The 18872-nt window shown below is 32.7% G+C and overlaps 2 protein-coding genes across 2 annotated transcripts; one reads left to right on the top strand and one right to left on the bottom strand.

Annotated features, from left to right (window-relative positions):
• Positions 1 to 29: 29 nt before the first annotated feature.
• LOC121801487 (probable trehalose-phosphate phosphatase D) lies at positions 30 to 2254 on the bottom strand. The gene is made up of 9 exons (XM_042200991.1): positions 1903 to 2254; positions 1601 to 1741; positions 1443 to 1514; positions 1246 to 1341; positions 1097 to 1153; positions 903 to 1004; positions 592 to 810; positions 413 to 505; positions 30 to 296 (listed from the first exon to the last, which is right to left on the bottom strand). The coding sequence occupies exons 1-9, from the start codon at positions 2140 to 2142 to the stop codon at positions 237 to 239; spliced, it is 1080 nt and encodes a 359-aa protein (XP_042056925.1). The 5' UTR covers positions 2143 to 2254; the 3' UTR covers positions 30 to 236.
• Positions 2255 to 17698: 15444 nt separating this feature from the next.
• Positions 17699 to 18115, top strand: LOC121792519 (uncharacterized mitochondrial protein AtMg00240-like). The gene has a single exon (XM_042190503.1). It carries the CDS (start codon positions 17699 to 17701, stop codon positions 18113 to 18115), a length of 417 nt encoding a protein of 138 aa, XP_042046437.1.
• The last annotated feature ends 757 nt before the right edge of the window (positions 18116 to 18872 follow it).

The following is an 18872-nucleotide window of genomic DNA, read 5'->3' as shown; positions in this document are numbered from 1 at the left end:
TAATTAATTTAAGGATGAGACATGCTAGATTTGGTACCGACATCAAGATACTGAATCTCATCCAATAAACATCAACCCCTTTGGGATCAAATTACAATTGAAATATTACAAAAATAAAAAGAAAAAAAAGAAAAAGAGCAATTACGGAAATTCACCCCTATCCCTCATAATTAAATCAATTAGGACAAGGTTATATCTCTCTACAAATCTCTCTCTCTCTCTAACAAGAACTCTTACTAGTGTCTTAGCAAGGACAACTTCTTCCACTCCACCAAGCGTCTTAGGAAGTGCATGACCTGTCAAAAATATCATACAATAAAATGTTAATAACATTTAAAAATAAACTATAGTTCAAGTAGTTATATTAATTTAATTACTAGTTTGTTACAATTTGTTTTTGTGTGCTACTTGCCTCGGTTGGTTCTTGCAAAGTGTAGGAGGCATTTGTTTCCTTTGGAGCCTTCGAAACTAGGATTCCTAGTCCTTGATCCCTTTCTCGCAAAACCTAAATAAAACCCAATATTTATATCAAACATTCAATCAATCAAATAAAAATAAAAACTCTATCCCATGTGCTAAATCACAACTTACTCTAAATGCATCTTCATCAGTTCTATCGTCGCCTATGTAGATAGGCAACACATCACTCGACTCATCGTATCCCAACGATTCCAACAAGAACTCAACCGCATTCCCCTTGTCCCACTTGATAGTTGGCCGAATCTCAAATACTTTTCTACCGTGATTCAGCCTGAGCTGCGAGTAGTCCTTGATCACCAACTTAACTTGATCGGCCAACTCGACCCATTTCTGCAAAATAAAAACATTTTTTAAGTTGAGTCCGCCACATTCAAAACAAATATTTCAAATTTTTGGCGAAAATGAAGGTTACGTTTTCGCACCTTTTCCTCCACGCAACGGTAGTGAACGGAGAGACAGAATCTGTTGTTCTCCACTTTAGCTCCGGGAATGTGCATCACTTGCTCTATCAAAGCTCTGTATACCTGAAAAATAAAATTTAAAATAAATTTTTAGACAAATTTAACTACTTACTGAAAATTTTAATACAGTAGTATTTTGTTAAAAATAAGCCTACCTCATCAATTATAGGCAGAAATGCCCTTGCAGGCTGGCAGAGGACAGTTTGATTTCCCTGAATATTACATACATTAAACATAAGAAAATTTGTCCAAGAAAAATAAATTTTGTGACAATAGTAATAAAATAAATCCATTTTTTACTCACTTTTCTCTGTGATATATGCCTTTTTGATGGCCCTTTAATGTCCATTCCATGGCTACCGGCGTAGTAAAGCTCCGACAATTTTACGAAATCGTACACCTAAAAAATGCAAAATAAATTGAAATAAAGTTTTCAAGAATGTTAGTAATTTGTAGTAAATTGATTTAATTTATTGGGTTATAAATTGAATTTAAATGTACCTTAGCTCTGCATCTCCCACTAACAATGGCGGATGGGAACAATTTCGCGACGTCTCTCACAGCTTCTCTCATCTGATCACACAAAAAAAAGTAGTAATATTTAGTTACATTTATTTTAAAATTACGCCGCAGAATTATGGACAGCGACGGCGACGAACCTCGCTAGTGATGAAGGCGCGGTCAGGGTCCTCGACGATGGGGGAGAGAGTGCCGTCGTAGTCCAAGAACACGACAATCTGTTTGCCTTTGGCGGCAGCCGTGAACTCCTCGAACATGGTAAGAGCTGACGGGTGGTGGAGCTGCACGCACGAGCAGAAACACACACGTGCGTCAGCCGCACACATTAACTACAAAACTGTCAAGACAGCAGTACTTGGCAGTTTGACTGTACTGTATGCTATCTTGACAGATAATTATAGTAAAAGAAAAAAAAAAGACAAGGAATTTTAGTGGGACTTACGTTCCAAGAGCCGTGGTCCTCGCCATCCGAGGGCCTCCGTGTGGGAGAGGAGGCCCTCATGGAGTCGAGCAAGGCATTGATCCTGGCTCCGTTCGCATTGGGTGCGAGCTTCTTGAGCAGTTTTTTCACTGGGAAGAGGTTTCCATTGAGCGGGAAAAGGGCCGAATCGGGCATTGCGATGGGGAAGGCCATCGGGATGCCCGATTTCGCGTCGGGAATGACCATTTTTTGGTTCGTCATTGCGTTGAGGTAAAATATGCCGAAGAATAAGAGGAGGAAGAGGAGAAATATGGGGTTCTAGATTTTGAGAGAATAAGTGAATGAAAAATGTGGGAGAAGTGAGAAAGGGAAGGTGGGGTGTGATCAATTTATAAGTAACTTAGTAGAAGGCATTATGAGACGAACTATTCCAACTTTTCTTTTACCACCTTTATTATATTTATTTTAGAATTATGCTTGGCCCCCACAATATTTAAAATAGTGCTAAGTTTTACATTCTCATACTATTCGTGTAGATAATTTTGAGATCCAAGACATGTTGCATGGGGATAGCGACACGTGTAGGTTTGTCGATCGGGCCCGCAATCGCTAAGGGCATTAGCAACAACGGCTCGACTCGCAAGCCACCCTTATATGCCGAGGGCTTACCGCCATTAAGGAATAGAGAGCCAGAGGATTGAGCCTCGCCTAAGGCTCAAGGGTCGTAAGTCGCAACTCGCACCTAGCCAGAGTGCGAGTGCATGACAGGCACTCTGTTTGCGATTTTTCTAAATTTTTATTTTTTAAAAAAAATTTATATATTTTGTAAAGTTTGTGGTATTTTAGACCAATTTTAAAGTTGGTGGGAAATACCAGATTTTGACCAAAGTTAATAGTTTTAGAAACCAATTTCTCTAAAAAAAATTAATCGTATTTTCACTCCTATATATAGGGTCGTCAATTTGCCGAAAAATTCGCACAATAGCTTCTTGCAACTTGCAAGCTTGAAATAATTTTTTTATTGATTATATATGAAATTAAGAGACATAATAGAGGAAATGCAAATTGTTTGGGGTTCTTTGTGTTGCTTTTTCTCTTTTTATGTATTTAGCTATTTTAGTTAAATAGTGTGAATGCATAAATACACGATAAAGGTTGGACAATCAACACGTCCTAATTAAGTCAAATCGAAAATTGATCAATTCAAAGAATGTATAAAGATGATAAATTAAGTGGAATCCAATGTAAATACTAGGGGAATTTATTATCATGTCACATATACTCCTATATAGCAATAATTATATCCGTAATGTACGCTCTAAATTAGTACCCACTTAATGCAAGAAGGTTGGATCCCATGTTCAAATCTTTTTACTATTTTCCTTTTGTTTTCTATCGATTTCTAATATACATTTTTAGAATAAATTACCTATTAATTTCATGAAGTTTGGCCAAATTTTAGTTTGTCCTGCAACTATAAATATTAGTTATAAAAATTATGAAGGTTGGATTTTGTTCACAATATTCATACTGAATTGTCTTATATGACATCCATCAAATCAAACATTGACATCACCCCTAATAAGTTAAACGATGTGGTCTATTTATAAAAAAAATGATATTAACATTTATTTGAAAAACACCAACAGTACTACATTATGTATAGACGACCAAAATTCAAATTTGCTGAATTCTCAAACTTTGTAGTACTATTTTTCCCCGATAATGTGCCCTTTGTATGTTGAAGCAACAAAATTTATTAATCAATATTCTGATATTCTCCGTTATAAAAGAAATAAAAACTTGGATACATAGAGGAGGAGTGTGCGAAATACCAATAATTTATAAGTTGAAAAATAATTGGTGATACCAAAAAAATCATTGGGTTATTGCACTTCAAGAGAGAAAGTTGGATTATGGAGTAGTATTTTAAACTAGTAGGAGTAATATTTTTCGGTGGAGCTCCCACTTGTTTACCAGATTAATTATGAGTGTCTTAGACCATAACAAAGATAGTGAATCACATTAACATAAATAAATAAAACAAGGACATTAGGTTTTTATTTTATTTTTTACTCTGTGGTTTTCTTTTTAATATTTTTTTGTGTAATTTTCTTTGCATGACAAAGAATCTCAATTTCAGTTCATATAATATTTTGTTTATTATTCGAGTTTAACATCGTTACTTCTAATATTTCATTTATTGTTATTTATTGAGAGGCAGAGAGAATATATGTTTTGAACTACTAGAATTATGAAGAAGAAAAGGTATCAAAACTTTTTATATATTATTCAAAAAAGAAAAGATGGTTAGATCCATTGTGTGCATTAGTGAGAATTATCTAAGTCAAATCGGGAATCATTGATGAAAGAAAGTTATAAATTAAAAAATAATTAGAGGCTAGTGTTATAATTTCTAAATGAAAGTGTTATATGACCGTACGTGTGTGTGTGTGTGTGTTTTGGTTGATGTGATTTACTGATTTAGTAGGTTTTACTATACCGTGACCACTAATAACATTGTTTAATATTTCTTATAAAATGACCAGCAAATATAAAATCTACTTTATATAATATTTTACAAACATATTCCTTATTTAATGCGTGAAAAAACTTGTTCAAAATTAATAATTTAAACGAAGTATGGTGTCGATTCAATTCATATATCCTAGAATATTTCTTTTACTATAGGATGTGCTTAAATAATTTCAATCTTATATCCAGTAATCGAATTGTTGTCGTGGATATTCCTTATTGGACAATTTGAAGTTCTTAGAATACACATTGCTGCGATCTAATGGTCACAATTAATGGAATTTAAAATGTGATTTTAAAATAGGAATCCCATTTTAATAGTTTAAGAAAATCTATGGGTATGGCAATTAAACCGTGTTCTAGAAGAGACTTTATTTCCAAGAGGGCAAGAAGTAATTAGTAATATTAGTGACGACTGGTAAACCAAAATTAATATGAGATGGTTTATTTTTCTAAAATGAAGAAACAAATTAATCTAAGCTACCAAATTTCATGATGAAAGCAATATTGCTTTGATTTCTTTATTGAAATGTCTATATATATGACAGAACGACTTACGTATATTATTCCAAATATTATGATCTTTCTTATGATTCCATGAGTTAGTTTGCAAACATAATTTTTATTATTACTAACGTTCTAGAAAATATATAATACTAGTAGTTTTTGATACATACATATATGCATAAAAAGGTTAATGCGAGTATAATCTATATATCTGAAAAAAAATGGATCTCGCATGTAAATATTTGAATAATAGGTTTTTTTCTAACACTACCATTTAAAAATCTAATATTTTCACAACAATTAGATGATAGTACTAACTAGAATTATTTCTTAACATTTTATTTTTCAGTAAACATGCTACATTGATATTTTTGAACAAATGACAAATTGAAAATATCCAATAAAATAATAGGGGTCACATGTCATGAATTCAAATTAAACATTTATATTGAAGACCATTTAGTCAATGTTTGTCCTTATATATATTGTAAAATTTCTGCCCATGCATTATGAATTGAATTGACAAAAATAAATTATTTTGCATGATAATCATAATATTTTGTATACTAAATTTTGCAGCCACTTCACATGTTTGCAGCCACTTTATTAAAACTAACAACTTCAACCAAACCTGTTGTCTGAAAAAAAAAAAAAAAAAAAAAAAAAAAAAACCAAACCTGTTGTCTGAAAAACCAGCAGTTCTCTACATTTGACACTTCAAAAATTTTATTCCTTTTTTTGTCAATTTCTTTGCTGTCTGATTTTCATTTGAGTCCGCAAAACAAAACAATTGGTCTTTTTTATTTAACTAATTAAGAATCAAGTTCTCTTATTAGGACCTTAACCACTTCTTGACAATTATTTGTTTGGAAAGTTGAAACCTTTTGACAAATTCAAAGTATGATTGAAATGTTTTGAACATTTTTTTAATATTTTTTGGGGAGTCCACTTTCTGGTTCACGCACTTTGTATGTGTATTTTCTAACACTAAATCGAAATATGTGTACATTCAAGAATCGTGGATGTCAATGTTATGCTTTATGATGATTGATAATATTTTTTGTGAGGATAGAACATTAGCCACATTAGCATGTATATATAAGAGTTTTCTAGTTATTTTTTTAAGTCTATATATGTGTGTGTGAAATGAGTTGTGAAATGGTGAATATTGTTAACTTCATGGAGAACTTTCTATATATAAAATTGATAATATGTGATACAATTAAATTTATTTAAATATATAATGTAGATATTATCTACTTATAACATGCAAATTTCTTTTAAAAATAGATAAGTAAAGTTCCTCAAAAATAAATCAATGAAGTGTTTTGATTACATTTACACGTATATAATCATGACGGAATTATGGAATGAGCTGTCTAATAGAGACAAGAAGTTTTGGTATTTTTCCATTCAAGAATGTCAATTTCAGAATCCATGAATTCAATGATAAAAGCAACGAGAGTCGAGAATTCGATGTTGCTAGAAAAAACACATGTCAAAAGGAAATGATGTTTAAATAAATTTCATTGTTGTATTTTACCGTCATTTACTTACTTTATTTTAATAATCGCTTCATATATAAAATAAGAGAGTAGAGTTTATTTTTGGTCCCAAATATATAGTCATTTTATGAAGTTGGTTTAGAATATTTATTTTTAATTTTTCAAATTCCAAACCAACGAAAATATTCCTGGAGTCGTCCTTTTTTGACAGAGCCGTCTAAACTTAATAGTATACGCCATTTAACCTCCATTTTCACTAGATTAGCAAATTTTGATTAATAGTATATGTAATATTTTGAAAATAATATAAAAAACAATGAATTGGGGTTCCCTCAATAAAAACCCTCATGACTTCTTTTTTTATTTCATATTTCTTCTCTCTTTCCCGAAGAACCCTAAATTCACTGCAAGAACCCTAGCGATGGTAAAAAAATGGAGTGGACGTCGAAATACAGCAGTGGCTATGGAGACAACGCCAGCTGTCGTGACCTCAAGTTCAAGTACGATTTCTGCCACCGTAACAAGGTGGCTTCACTCCTTATCACAACAGCCAAGACAAATCTACAAGGGGGAACTATACTTCGTTTGCAAGAGAAAAGAATGTCGTTTTTCAAGTGGAGCGAACTAATCGACGAAGACGACGTCGTGACTTCTTCAACCTCACTGCCGGATCTGATTTTGAGAATCTTGTGCTTCTTGGCATACTAGTTCCCTAGCTACCTTTCCTCGCATCCCTTAATTGGCGTTGACTGTCAAGTTTTGACGGCTTCGTAAAAAAAAAGAACGACTCCGGAAACATTTTCGTTTGTTTGTGATTAGAAAATCAACAAATAAATGTCTGCACCACGTTCATAAAATAGTCATGTATCTAGGACAAAAAATGAATTTTAGTCTAAGATCGGCACAATGTAGTTTGCATGTGTAAGCTTAGTAGTTGAATAGTCAATTTAACTTCGGTTTATTTATCCATAAAAAATTAGGCACACTATAATGTTAATTTATTCATGTAATATATACTAATTTTATAATTTTATTTTAATTATAATTCTCATATTTATTTTGTAGATGAATAAAAATAAATTTAAAGATCGCGTCAAAATAGACTCTAATCCAAAACTCTTGATTTCAGAGACGCTAATCCAAAACTCTTGATTTCAGAAGTTAATAGTCTTCGTTTTAGGTCGTCTATAGTAGTATAAAGTTCATTGAAAAGTGGGAATGTTATAACTGCAAAGGGAAATAATTAAAGTAAATGAGAAATGGTAATAGCAACGATTTTATATTCTTGTGAATAATTACAAATTTGGGAATATTGTCATATTAGATAGTTAACTAGTAGTATTTCATTATTATTATTATTATTATTATTATTATTATAAATTACGAGAATCACTCTTAATAATTGGATGTACTAACTATAAAAATAAATACTCATCATATATTCATATCATAAACTATGACTCCATATAGCTGAATAATCTCAAAATGGCATAATTATATAGCTCCTTTTAAATTGTATCAAACTCAAATTTTCCAAAATAAAATAACAGAAGAATCAAGCTTGATTTCGGATATCTAAGAGATTAAGGTCTAAGGATTCTAGATCCTTTTCGAATTAACTTTTTTTACTATTATTTATGTATTGTAACTGACACTAGAATTGTTATTAAAAATGTATATATAGTAACTTGAAATTCTACCACGACATTCAGATTCGTTAATACTCCCTCCGTCCCGCACTACTCGCACTTATTTCCTTTTTGGGCGTCTCAAGTTACTTGCACTCTTTCCATTTTTAGTAAAAATTTTCACCTACAACCGTCATTTTTGACTTTCCTATACACTCATTCCTTAATCTCCGTGCCGAAAAGGAAATGAGCGAGTAGCCCGGGACGGAGGGAGTATAAAATAAGTAAATAATCTCGAAAAGTTAGAGTAAAAAAGAAAGTTAGGCAAATTAAAAGATTCGAGGTCGATGAAGGTGTGAATCTTTGAATATAAGAGTGGCAAAAAGATTATTAAATCCTTTTAATAATGCCAGATGAAGTCTAACTTCCATATAATAAGGATATATTAAGATCTAGACATTTCACGTTGAATACCCAATAAGAAATTTTACATCTTCTCACAATGTTTCTTTAGAATTAAAATAAAAAATTAACTCAATTTTCATTAATTTAACCATTTCCCAAAAATATTAATTCTAATTTCTTTATTTTGATCTTTAAAAAAGAGTAATGACATATATAGATAAGTTAATTAGGTATAAGACTAATGCTATCACATTATACAAATTTATAATTATCAAATTTAATTATTTAAATAATAGTAGTACTATTTTTATCCATGAAAAATAGGAATACTCATTTTTTTCTATTTTTTATGTCCATCAAAATTAGCCTATATTTAACAATGATAAGTTTTTCTATCGTTATATAACAAGGTGTGACTTACCTTTTGCTATAATATTTTAACCACTTTTTTTCTTTATTTATTTCTTACTTAACCAATTTTACATTAAAATTTATGCAGTCTACTATCAACACTATTTTTATGGACGAATGTATTAATAATAATTTTTAAAAATATAATGTAAAATTACTGAAACAGTCATAATAAAAATTATTCATGCAATGTTTAAAAAATATAGTAATTAATTACTCCATATCACCAACACAACAGAAAAAACTACCGAAATATAAAAAAGGGCCCATTGAGATGGAGAGAAACGTAGACGAAATGTGGGCCCGCCACTTAGTGTAATGACTATGATATGATTCATCTGGGCCCACTAACCACGGTTAAGACCTACAAAACAAATTAAAATACCTATTTTGCCTACACCTTTCCACCATCTTCATATATTTATGGAGTATTAAAATGCTAATCTTTTTTCTTATTAAATTAAAATTTGGATATGGGTACTATATAGGTGTACCTTGTAAGAGTAGAACAAGGGAATTTTTAAGTGGCATGATTGAGAATAATTATATTGTTCATTTGCTTTTATTTTTCATATTTGTCGATTGTTTTTGGTATGTGATGATTTTAAATAGAATATTTGTTTTGTCTATATGATTTCATTTCTTTTTGGATCATATCACGCTGCTTTATTGCTTGCAATTTGTTTAGCTCAAAATATTGTAACACGTTAAAATATACTACTACTACTTACTATTGTATTTGGAATTCACAATATTGTAACACATAAAAAAAAAATTTGATGTTGTATTTGGAATTCCAAATCTCTTGCAATTTTAATGAGGAATGTGTGGATTTTAGAATCACTATAGAAACTATTATTAAGAGTCCCTAATCTCTTGCATTTTAATGAAGAATGTGTAGATTTTAGAATCGCTATGGAAACTATTATTAAGATTATTCTTACATCTTCATATGATTAACTAAGTAATTAAAAATCTTTCACCGCCCTATGTTGGCCTACACATTTAGTGCACCAAATGATTTAATTTGTTATGTAGTGAGAATATGATACTAGCTAGTGCTTCCACTTATGTTACCCCTTTCTATTTTTGGTTAAGAGCCACGACACCATTTGAAAATAAAATGAAGAGTTTAGCATCAATCGATTGTAATTATTGAGATGCTATTTGAAGGTGTACTTTAATTAGATGTTAGGAATATTTGGGCTATCAATTATTTGGCCACAAATGTTATTACCTAAAGTATAATATAGATATATACTAGGTTACTATGTCATAATTACTTCAAGCCAAGTTACAATGATACTAGAGAATTCCTAAAGCATAATAATTGTACTATCTCCTTCTTAGAATGTGTATCATTATGTAATCATGACTGCATTTTTCTTCATTTTATGCTTCTGGATTACATATTAATTTCAGTCATGAAGATGATAAGATTCCAATGTCACTTAGTGTAAAATGCATATGTTATGGATTCTAGATCTATGAAGATTTAGTAGATTTGTCCCATGTAAGAATATCAAATGAGATGTTTTGAGTGTGTTCTTATTGAGTGTTATTGGTTGTTTGTGTATTTGTATTATTATGTGTTGAATCGTTGTCTTTTTTTGTTGTTTATTTTGAACGGTTAATTAGTGATTTGTCATATCTTGAGTCTTTTTGGTCCCACTTCTTTTTTCGGTCTCATGGGCAAGTTTTGCAGGAATATGTGATAGTATGTTGTTTTTAGACTCACATCTTTAGTTTTGTTTTAGCATTTTTGTATTTTATCTATTTATAAGGATTATTTACAATTGAATTAATCTTCTTATTTAATTTTTACCACACACAAAATCCTTATAAAAATTAAATCACGTCTAAAACATTGTATATTTCAGATTCCATATACCAAATTACGTAAATCTCACATCTCTAGGCTTAATGTACCCACCAGTCATGGTGAACCCTACTCGCCAGCTACCGACTTTGAGCAATTTTTTTATATACTACTCCACTTGACAAATTAATTTCTCCTTTTCCAATTCTACATTGGTTCTTATCTCACTTTTTAAATTTGATGATGGACAACAATAGTTGCAAATAAGATTCCTTAGAACAAAATTGACAACGTGTCGGTCTATTAATTTGAACTAGTTTTCGTAGTATAAGAAGACTAATTAATAAGTATAGTTTTATAGTCTCTTAATTAACACAAATTGAACATGTTAACCTTTTGACACTACCAAATTCCACAACTCTTCAGTTCTTCACGAGCCTTTTTAAGGAAACCACGCCGACCAATAATAGTAGAATAATGGCCTCTCAATTCTCAAATAAAAAAAAAGTAGACGTAGTATTTTATTTTGTAAAACGGAATTCTAAAGGCAACATACGATTAAGACAGTTACTAAAAAATAATATTGATCCCCAAAAAGCATTAAACTTTCTCGAATGTAGGAGTATATAATATTGTGTTATTGTCCTTAAATCAAGTAAATTATCTCTTTAATGTAGTTTTCTACATTGTTAATTAAATCTGGGTTTTGCGATTTTCTTTTTAAATTTTGACGAAGTTAATTATATGGTTTTACTAAGCAGCTTTATCTCTGCAAACTCAAATGAAATATTTTTCTAACACACAAAGGCAAATCTTGGTAGGGCTAGACACTGCCACTATGATTATGAGCCGCAAAAATCTGCTAAGCCTGTGATATGATAATTCTGTCTCAACTCTTTGAGGTTAGAATTTACTTCATTTCTTCGTCCGCCATATATATCGTCAACGGCAATCTTTGGAATATATATAGCATCCTCAGCCTCAACCAAGTTGACATTTATTTTCAGAAAAATTCAATTAAGAAATGAAAAGAAATAAACACACACACACACACACACACACACAATACTATTTGGAAGGGAAGATCAAGAATATAATAAACTTATACACCAAATCTTGATTTGATACCTACTTTTATCATTTGATAAGACAAACCTCGCGCATGCGTTGCGAATCAAAAATCCAAATTTGATTTCTTTCTATCTAAGATTCTAGCTAAACCTCATGTAATTTTTATCATAAGAAATTAACAATTTAGAAATAATAGTACTACTATTATTAAAGAATTTACATTAATAACAATAATGCAGTGAGAAATTTGACATAATTAAACCATAAATTTATAAAATACAGACATTTATATATATTCGAAGACAAGATTCAATTTGTTTCCAAACTGAACACTTCTATAGAGACAAATGAATTCCTAATGTGATTATATATAATTCTAGACACAAAGTTTGTCGTAAGTTTCACAACTTATAATTAATATTAATATTTCGTATGTATGAAAAGTCATAGTACAAAACAAGATTTTATGTTCATATGTTATGTTCAATTTAAATATAGGTATTTTATGTGTAACCAACCAAAAATGTTTTGTGGAACCAATTTTTTCAATGGCAAGTTGGTGGTCAATTAATATACTTCATTTGATCAAGAATTTGCCACCTTTTTCTATTCTCAATGAGATCTTTGTAGGATTAGAAATTCCTTTGGCTAGGAATATTTAAAACGTGAATAAAAATATCACACTGCCCTTTTGGCATTTTCTCTCATGGAATGTTCCATAAATTTTTTGATAATATGGTAATGCCAATCACAAAATTTCTACAAGTTGACATGTAATTAAGTTCATACAAGAGAATACAAAATTTAATTATTCTAAAGTTTTGAACAACATTTTATTATTTGAAGTAATAGGCCATAAATGTAACATCGTAGTATGATAGTTAAATATTTTCAAATTAAATATCATATCATAAACTATAAAGTACCTACGAGGTCAAAGGACGTATAATAAGTGACTAAGTGACAATTAAACCGTAAATAAATTAAATAAACCCAATTATTAGTGTCTTCTAGCATGACTTGATAGGAAAAATATATATACAGTATTGTCCAAGTGCTTATTCTAAAAAAGGAAAGATATAGTGATTTACTTTAGCAAGATAATCTGAGAGATAATATAATTTTAATGCATTATATATATATGTACAAATAGTATATTTGATTGATATACTGATTAAAAAATAAAGCTAGTTTATCCCAAGTATATCCCATTTCTTATCATGATAAGTTGATAGTTGCCAGTATATGTGTTGGGGCTTCTTTACATGTCATTTGTGATAGCAAATGACAATGCTTTTCTCTATTGGAAATAGCTCAAACACTATGAACAAACACTTGGCTTTATCCTTAGTATGTAGGCCATTCTAGCTCTTTCTTTACCTTATCATATTATGTTTTATATAGTGACTCTTGTGTCCTCAAAATAATTTTATATAGAACTTCTCTCATGTAGTTTCGCGACTTGTTAATGATTTTTGTAGACTATTACACATGAACTGGAAGTGTTATAGATGAAATGAGTTTGCGAGAGGATTGAAAGTTTGAAACTATCGCACTAGGAAATTGGGATAGGCCCATTACTCAAATGGGCCAAGATAAGAAACGTGCTCAAGATTTTGTCCAAGCCCATATAATTGCATAAATCCCCATATAATTATGTATCAATATTATAACCTACTTCCATTATTTGAAAATACAATTAATACCATTACCACTAAATTTCACAAAATAATGTTCAGATGTACAGACATACTGTATTAACTCTTCGAGATTCTCATTGCATTTATTTCGTACAAATAAAGATAAGTGGATGAATGAAGAATATTTTATTTTTTTTCATATCCATCCTGACATTGGCAATTAAACAACGTGTGAAATAAAATGTTTCATGAATTGAGGCGAATTTATGCCAAGGATTTGTGTTAAGCCACTAAAGAAACAACTTGAAAATTGAATAAATTCATGAAAGTGGGACCCAAAAATTGGTTCCAAGATTTTATGCAAATAAAACGTTTGATTTTGGGGTTTAGGATTCATCTGTGATCTAGAATTTGGATATATCTTACCCCTTTTTATGCATGTCGGCTATTTTATTCACGTGGAATTTTAATTTTCTTATTCTTCTTCCTTTTATCTTGAATTATGAAGTATGATTTTTCCCCTTTCTTATCTCTGACAAAATAGATAAACAATTCCTTTACGAATAGATCATAGATGACATTACTTTTTCTTTAATGTGAGAGCAGTTGTCCAGTGTGACCTTTTTATCCTTATAAATTTCGCCCATTTCATTGTCTTTATCCTCTATGTTAGAAGCACTTCAATTAAAATAAAGAAATGTGATTGAAAATGATTATAATCATTCAAATTATTATCTTGATCATTCCCACCATCTACTAGTGTAGATAGCTGTGTCAATTAGAAGTGGAATATATTTTAAACCTCGAAAAAATAGAAGAGTGTATATAAGGAGTATTAGATTAGTAGAAGTATATTTTAAACCTTTAAAATACAGAAGAATCTAAGCCCATAAATTTTTATCATTGGATATATAAAGTCCACAATTATGTCCCTATTTAATTATTATACCAATCACAAAATTGGGTCTTGTAGATGCATAAATTCGGCCCGTAAAAGTGGAATTTAGTATATATGAGCCCAAATATAATCCTCAATTTGCTAGGTGGAGAGCTCTACCCATAATTTTTAGTGAATACATTAATCAAAATTATCAAATCATAAGTTTTTATAATTGAGCTCGCTTCACATAAAATTTAACATACCAAATTTGAACATGCTTTGATATCTCTTCCGTATTCGTGTAGGGATTTTAAAAAGACGAACTTACTGGTTTCGGGTCGGTTCTACCAAGTTGTCGGATTTGATTTATGGGATTTTGTTTGCTGCTATTAAAATAACGCTTTTAGCTATATCTTCGATTACTCCACCCTTTTATATAGTATTCGCCCCGTGAAACCAATTCATAGAAATTCAGTTATGGAGTATTTTTTTATAAAGTATAACGACTTCGATTCTTGAATAATCTGCATCACTTCTGCTTCTACTTCTAATGTACTAACACAAGATTCCACTTTTATGTGCAAAAGGCATGTCTCAATAATTAGACAATTACTCATTATCTTGTTCATTCGCAACATCACTAGCAAGCCAAAACTATCTCGATCACAAGTCAGAACACGAACACGAACACACTACATATCGTTACGATTTTAGGCTGAAATCTACAACAATGAATGAATAAGCTGGATGCATGTATATCTCCTTAGGCATTACCACTTCTACAAGCATCAGTTGTCAAAGGTTCATTTCTTTATGCCTTCGACGAATAACTTCGTGATGTGTTCATCCCCAATCACATCATAACAAGGCCGAACAAATCTGTTAAAAAATCTAGCATTTGTCAATGTAGTAACGACTGCAAGACACGGCCACTTCTTAATCAGATACCAACTCTCCAAAAGCATCAGAATCTGCATACGCGGCTCAAGCCTCTTCTCGATACTCCACACAAGTGCTGACGGAGAGGCCACAATACTGGATGTATGGTACTTCCCGGTAGCAAGCAGAAACTCTATCACCTCCTTCATTTTCTGATTGCTGAAAACTATATTGGCATTCTCCTCGGAGGAAATCCCCAAATTTTGAAACAACTTCAATCTGGAATTCAATCGCTCAACAGTGTACCCTAGAATCAGAGGGCTATACATGACCAATTTCTAGAGCTGAGGAGTGGTAAAGCTGTTCTCTTTTAGGAATGATAATACGGAATCGGCTCTTTCGGGTGTTCCGAATTTAGTCACGCGTGATTCGGCTAGTGAAGCCAGTTCAGTGGGGAATTGGTGGTTATGGATCAACACATCGTAAATTTCAGAGTTCCTAGAACTAGAATGGAATTGGATTGAGGGAAAGTGTTAAAATTCTTAATATCTTGTCCCACATCGACTTGGTAACGATCCTAGCCCACCTATAAAAGTATGGATAACCCTCCCCCTTATAAGGCATTTTAAGGGGTGAGTGGCCCATTTCTAATATTGTATCAGAGCGGATCCAAGTTGATGATGATTTTCTCTTTATCTCTTATCTACCTCACGAGTAGAAGACCGATATCATTTCCGGCCCACATCGATGATGGTTCTCTTATCTCTTGCATTGCCTACCCACGTGATGGAAGACTGATGTCCTTTCCGGCCCACACGTGAGGGGCGTGTTAAATTCTCTAAATTCTGTCACACATCGACTTGGTGATCATCTATATAAGCATGGATAACTCACCCCTTATAAGGCCTTTTAAGGGGTGAGTGGCACATTTCTAATATGATATCAGAGTGGGCCCAAGTCGATGATGGATTTTATCTCTTTATCTCTTCTCTAGCCTACCCACGTGATGGAAGTCCGATGTGTCATTCCGGCCCACACGTGAGGGGGCGTGTTAAAATTCATAATATCTTGTCCCACATCGACTTGGTAACGATCCTAGCTCACATATAAAAGTATGAATAACCCTCCCCCTTATAAGGCCTTTTAAGGGGTGAGTGACCCTCTTCCAAAAATCACCATCCTACTCCCATCTCAAAGCCTTTGGCTGCCTATGCTATGCTTCCACTGTAAATCGTCACAAAGATAAGCTTTCACCTAGAGCTTCCAGGTGTATTTTTCTTGGATATCCATCAGGGTATAAGGGGTACAAACTTCTTGAGATTGATTCTATGCAAGAAATCATTACAAGACATGTTGTGTTTCATGAAGACACATTTCCCTTTGATCACTTATCTCATTCTGCCTTTCCTATTCCTCTCAACACAGTCTCTTCCACTTCTGATCTGATGCAAAATCCTTCACCCTCTGCTTCTGATCCTACACCTTTTTCTCATGATATTCCATATACCCAGCCTCCAAATAATCAGCCCACAAACACTCAGCCTCCAAATAATCAGCCACACGAGCTGGCAGACAAATAAAAACCCCAGCTCACCTCACTGACTACATTTGCAACTCAGTGTCATCCTCCACTTCATATCCCATCTCAGTTTACTTCTCTCTCTCCAAACTTTCTCTATCTCACCTCAAATACATTGTGCTAATCATTGCTATTTTTGAGTCAAAGTCCTACACTCAAGCTGCTCAATATCCCGAATGGCAGCAGGCAATACAAGAAGAGCTATATGCTCTTACTCAGACTAATACATGGAAGATTCTTCCACTTCCTGAAGGGAAAATTCCCATTGACTGCAAATGGGTGTTTAAGGTGAAATTTAAACCTGATGCTATTGTTGAGAGATACAAAGCTCGGTTAGTGGCTAATGGATTTACACAGCTTGAGGGCATTGATTTTCTTGACACATTCTCACCAGTTGCTAAGCTTACAACAGTCAAGTTCATCCTTGATTTGGCTGCAATTCATGGTTGGTCTCTGTATCACCTTGACATCAACAATGCCTTCTTATATGGTGATCTCAAAGACGAAATCTACATGAATATTCCTCTAGGACTGCTTGTTGAGGAGGGCAATCAAAATGGTCCCAGATTGGTTTGCAAACTGAATAAATCTTTATATAGATTGAAACAAGCCTCAAGACAGTGGTATTTGAAGCTTACTAAAGCATTAGCAATGTTTGGTCTACAACAATCAGCCTCGGATCATTCCTTTTTCTTCAAGAATGAAAATCCAGTTTTCTTTGCGGTTGTTGTGTATGTAGATGATCTAATGGCAGCCACCAATAAGCCTGAATTGATGAAGGACTTTAAGGAGTTTCTAAGTCAGTTCTTCAAGTTCAAAGACTTAGGGCCTCCAAAATATTTTCTTGGGCTAGAGATAGCAAGAAATGAGAAAAGGTATTATGGTCTCTCAAAGGAAATATGCAATGGATTTGATAAGAGATGCAGGATTACTTAGCTGTAAACCCTCATTTGTACCCATGGATCCTTCAAAGCAATTGCAGCAAGAAGCAGGTGATGTTATGGAGGACTCATCCAAGTATAGAAGGCAAATAGGCAGGCTGATATATCTCTGCATTACTAGATCGGACATTACATTTGATGTGCACAAGCTCAGTCAGTATGTGTCAAAGCCATGTGTTGAGCATTGGGAAGCAAGTGAGAAGATATTGAAGTATTTGAAGGCTACACCAGGTCATGGACTCTTTTACTCGAGTGAAGCTGCCCCAACACTTAGTATTTTTTCTGATGCTGACTGGGCAGCTTGCCCTGATACTCGAAGGTCCATGACCAGCTATTGCTTGTTTCTTGAATCATCTTTGGTGTCTTGGGAAGTTAAGAAGCAACACACCATTTCAAGATCTTCAACAGAGGCTGAATACCGAGCAATGGATTAAGCAACTTGTAAAGTAGTCTATGCTATTGCATTACTAAAGGTCTTTGGAGTTAAAGTAGAAAAGGCAGTCCCTCTCTTATGTGATAACTAAGCTGCGGTGCACATTAGTGTGAATCCAGTGTTCCATGAGCGTACTAAGCATATTGAGATAGATTGTCACACAGTCAGGGAGAAATACTTGGAGGGAACTATCAAGCCGATGCACATTAAAAATGATTTGCAGTTGCCAGACATTTTTACAAAACCACTTGGAGCTGCACCGTTTGAAAGAATCTTGAGCAAGATGAATTTTTGTAGTTTGTATGCTTCATCTTGAGGGGTAGTGTTGGAATGGCTGAAAGAGCAGCTCAACATTTGGAAGAAATGACCGTTGGAGGGTGAGCTGTCACTAGCCGTTGGAAGATATTTTGAGGCGGTTAGTTGGTTAGAAGTGAGCAAGGGACTAAGCGCAAGCCTTAGTTGTTTTAGCTATAGTATAAATAGAGAGTGCAAATTGGTGTAACAAATCTTAGTCAAAAATTAAATAAAAATTATCTCTTTGAATATCTTCTTCTCTGTTTGTATGTGCTAGTGGTATTTTTGGTAATAAGAGACCCAAGTCGATGATGGCTTTCTCTTTATCTCTTATCTACCTCATGAGTGGAAGACCGATGTCCTTTCCGGCCCACACGTGAGGGGGTGTGTTAAATTCTCTAAATTCTGTCTCACATCTACTTGGTGATGATCTTTGGTAACGATCCTAGCTCACCTATAAAAGT

This window comes from Salvia splendens, chromosome 1 (genome assembly GCF_004379255.2).
Source record: "Salvia splendens isolate huo1 chromosome 1, SspV2, whole genome shotgun sequence".
NCBI classification, from domain to species: domain Eukaryota; kingdom Viridiplantae; phylum Streptophyta; class Magnoliopsida; order Lamiales; family Lamiaceae; genus Salvia; species Salvia splendens.
The sequence above is the reverse complement of the archived record's forward strand: the minus strand, read 5'-3'. Positions and strand labels throughout refer to the sequence as shown.

Excerpts from the sequence above, each read along its gene's own strand:
- LOC121801487 (XM_042200991.1), bottom strand. The coding sequence starts at position 2,142 with ATGACGAACCAAAAAATGGTCATTCCCGACGCGAAATCGGGCATCCCG. Across the intron at positions 1,515-1,600 it reads GCGCCTTCATCACTAGCGAG|ATGAGAGAAGCTGTGAGAGA; the intron begins GTTCGTCGCCGT and ends TTGTGTGATCAG. Across the intron at positions 1,154-1,245 it reads GGCATATATCACAGAGAAAA|GGAAATCAAACTGTCCTCTG; the intron begins GTGAGTAAAAAA and ends TGTAATATTCAG.
- LOC121792519 (XM_042190503.1), top strand. The coding sequence starts at position 17,699 with ATGGATCCTTCAAAGCAATTGCAGCAAGAAGCAGGTGATGTTATGGAG.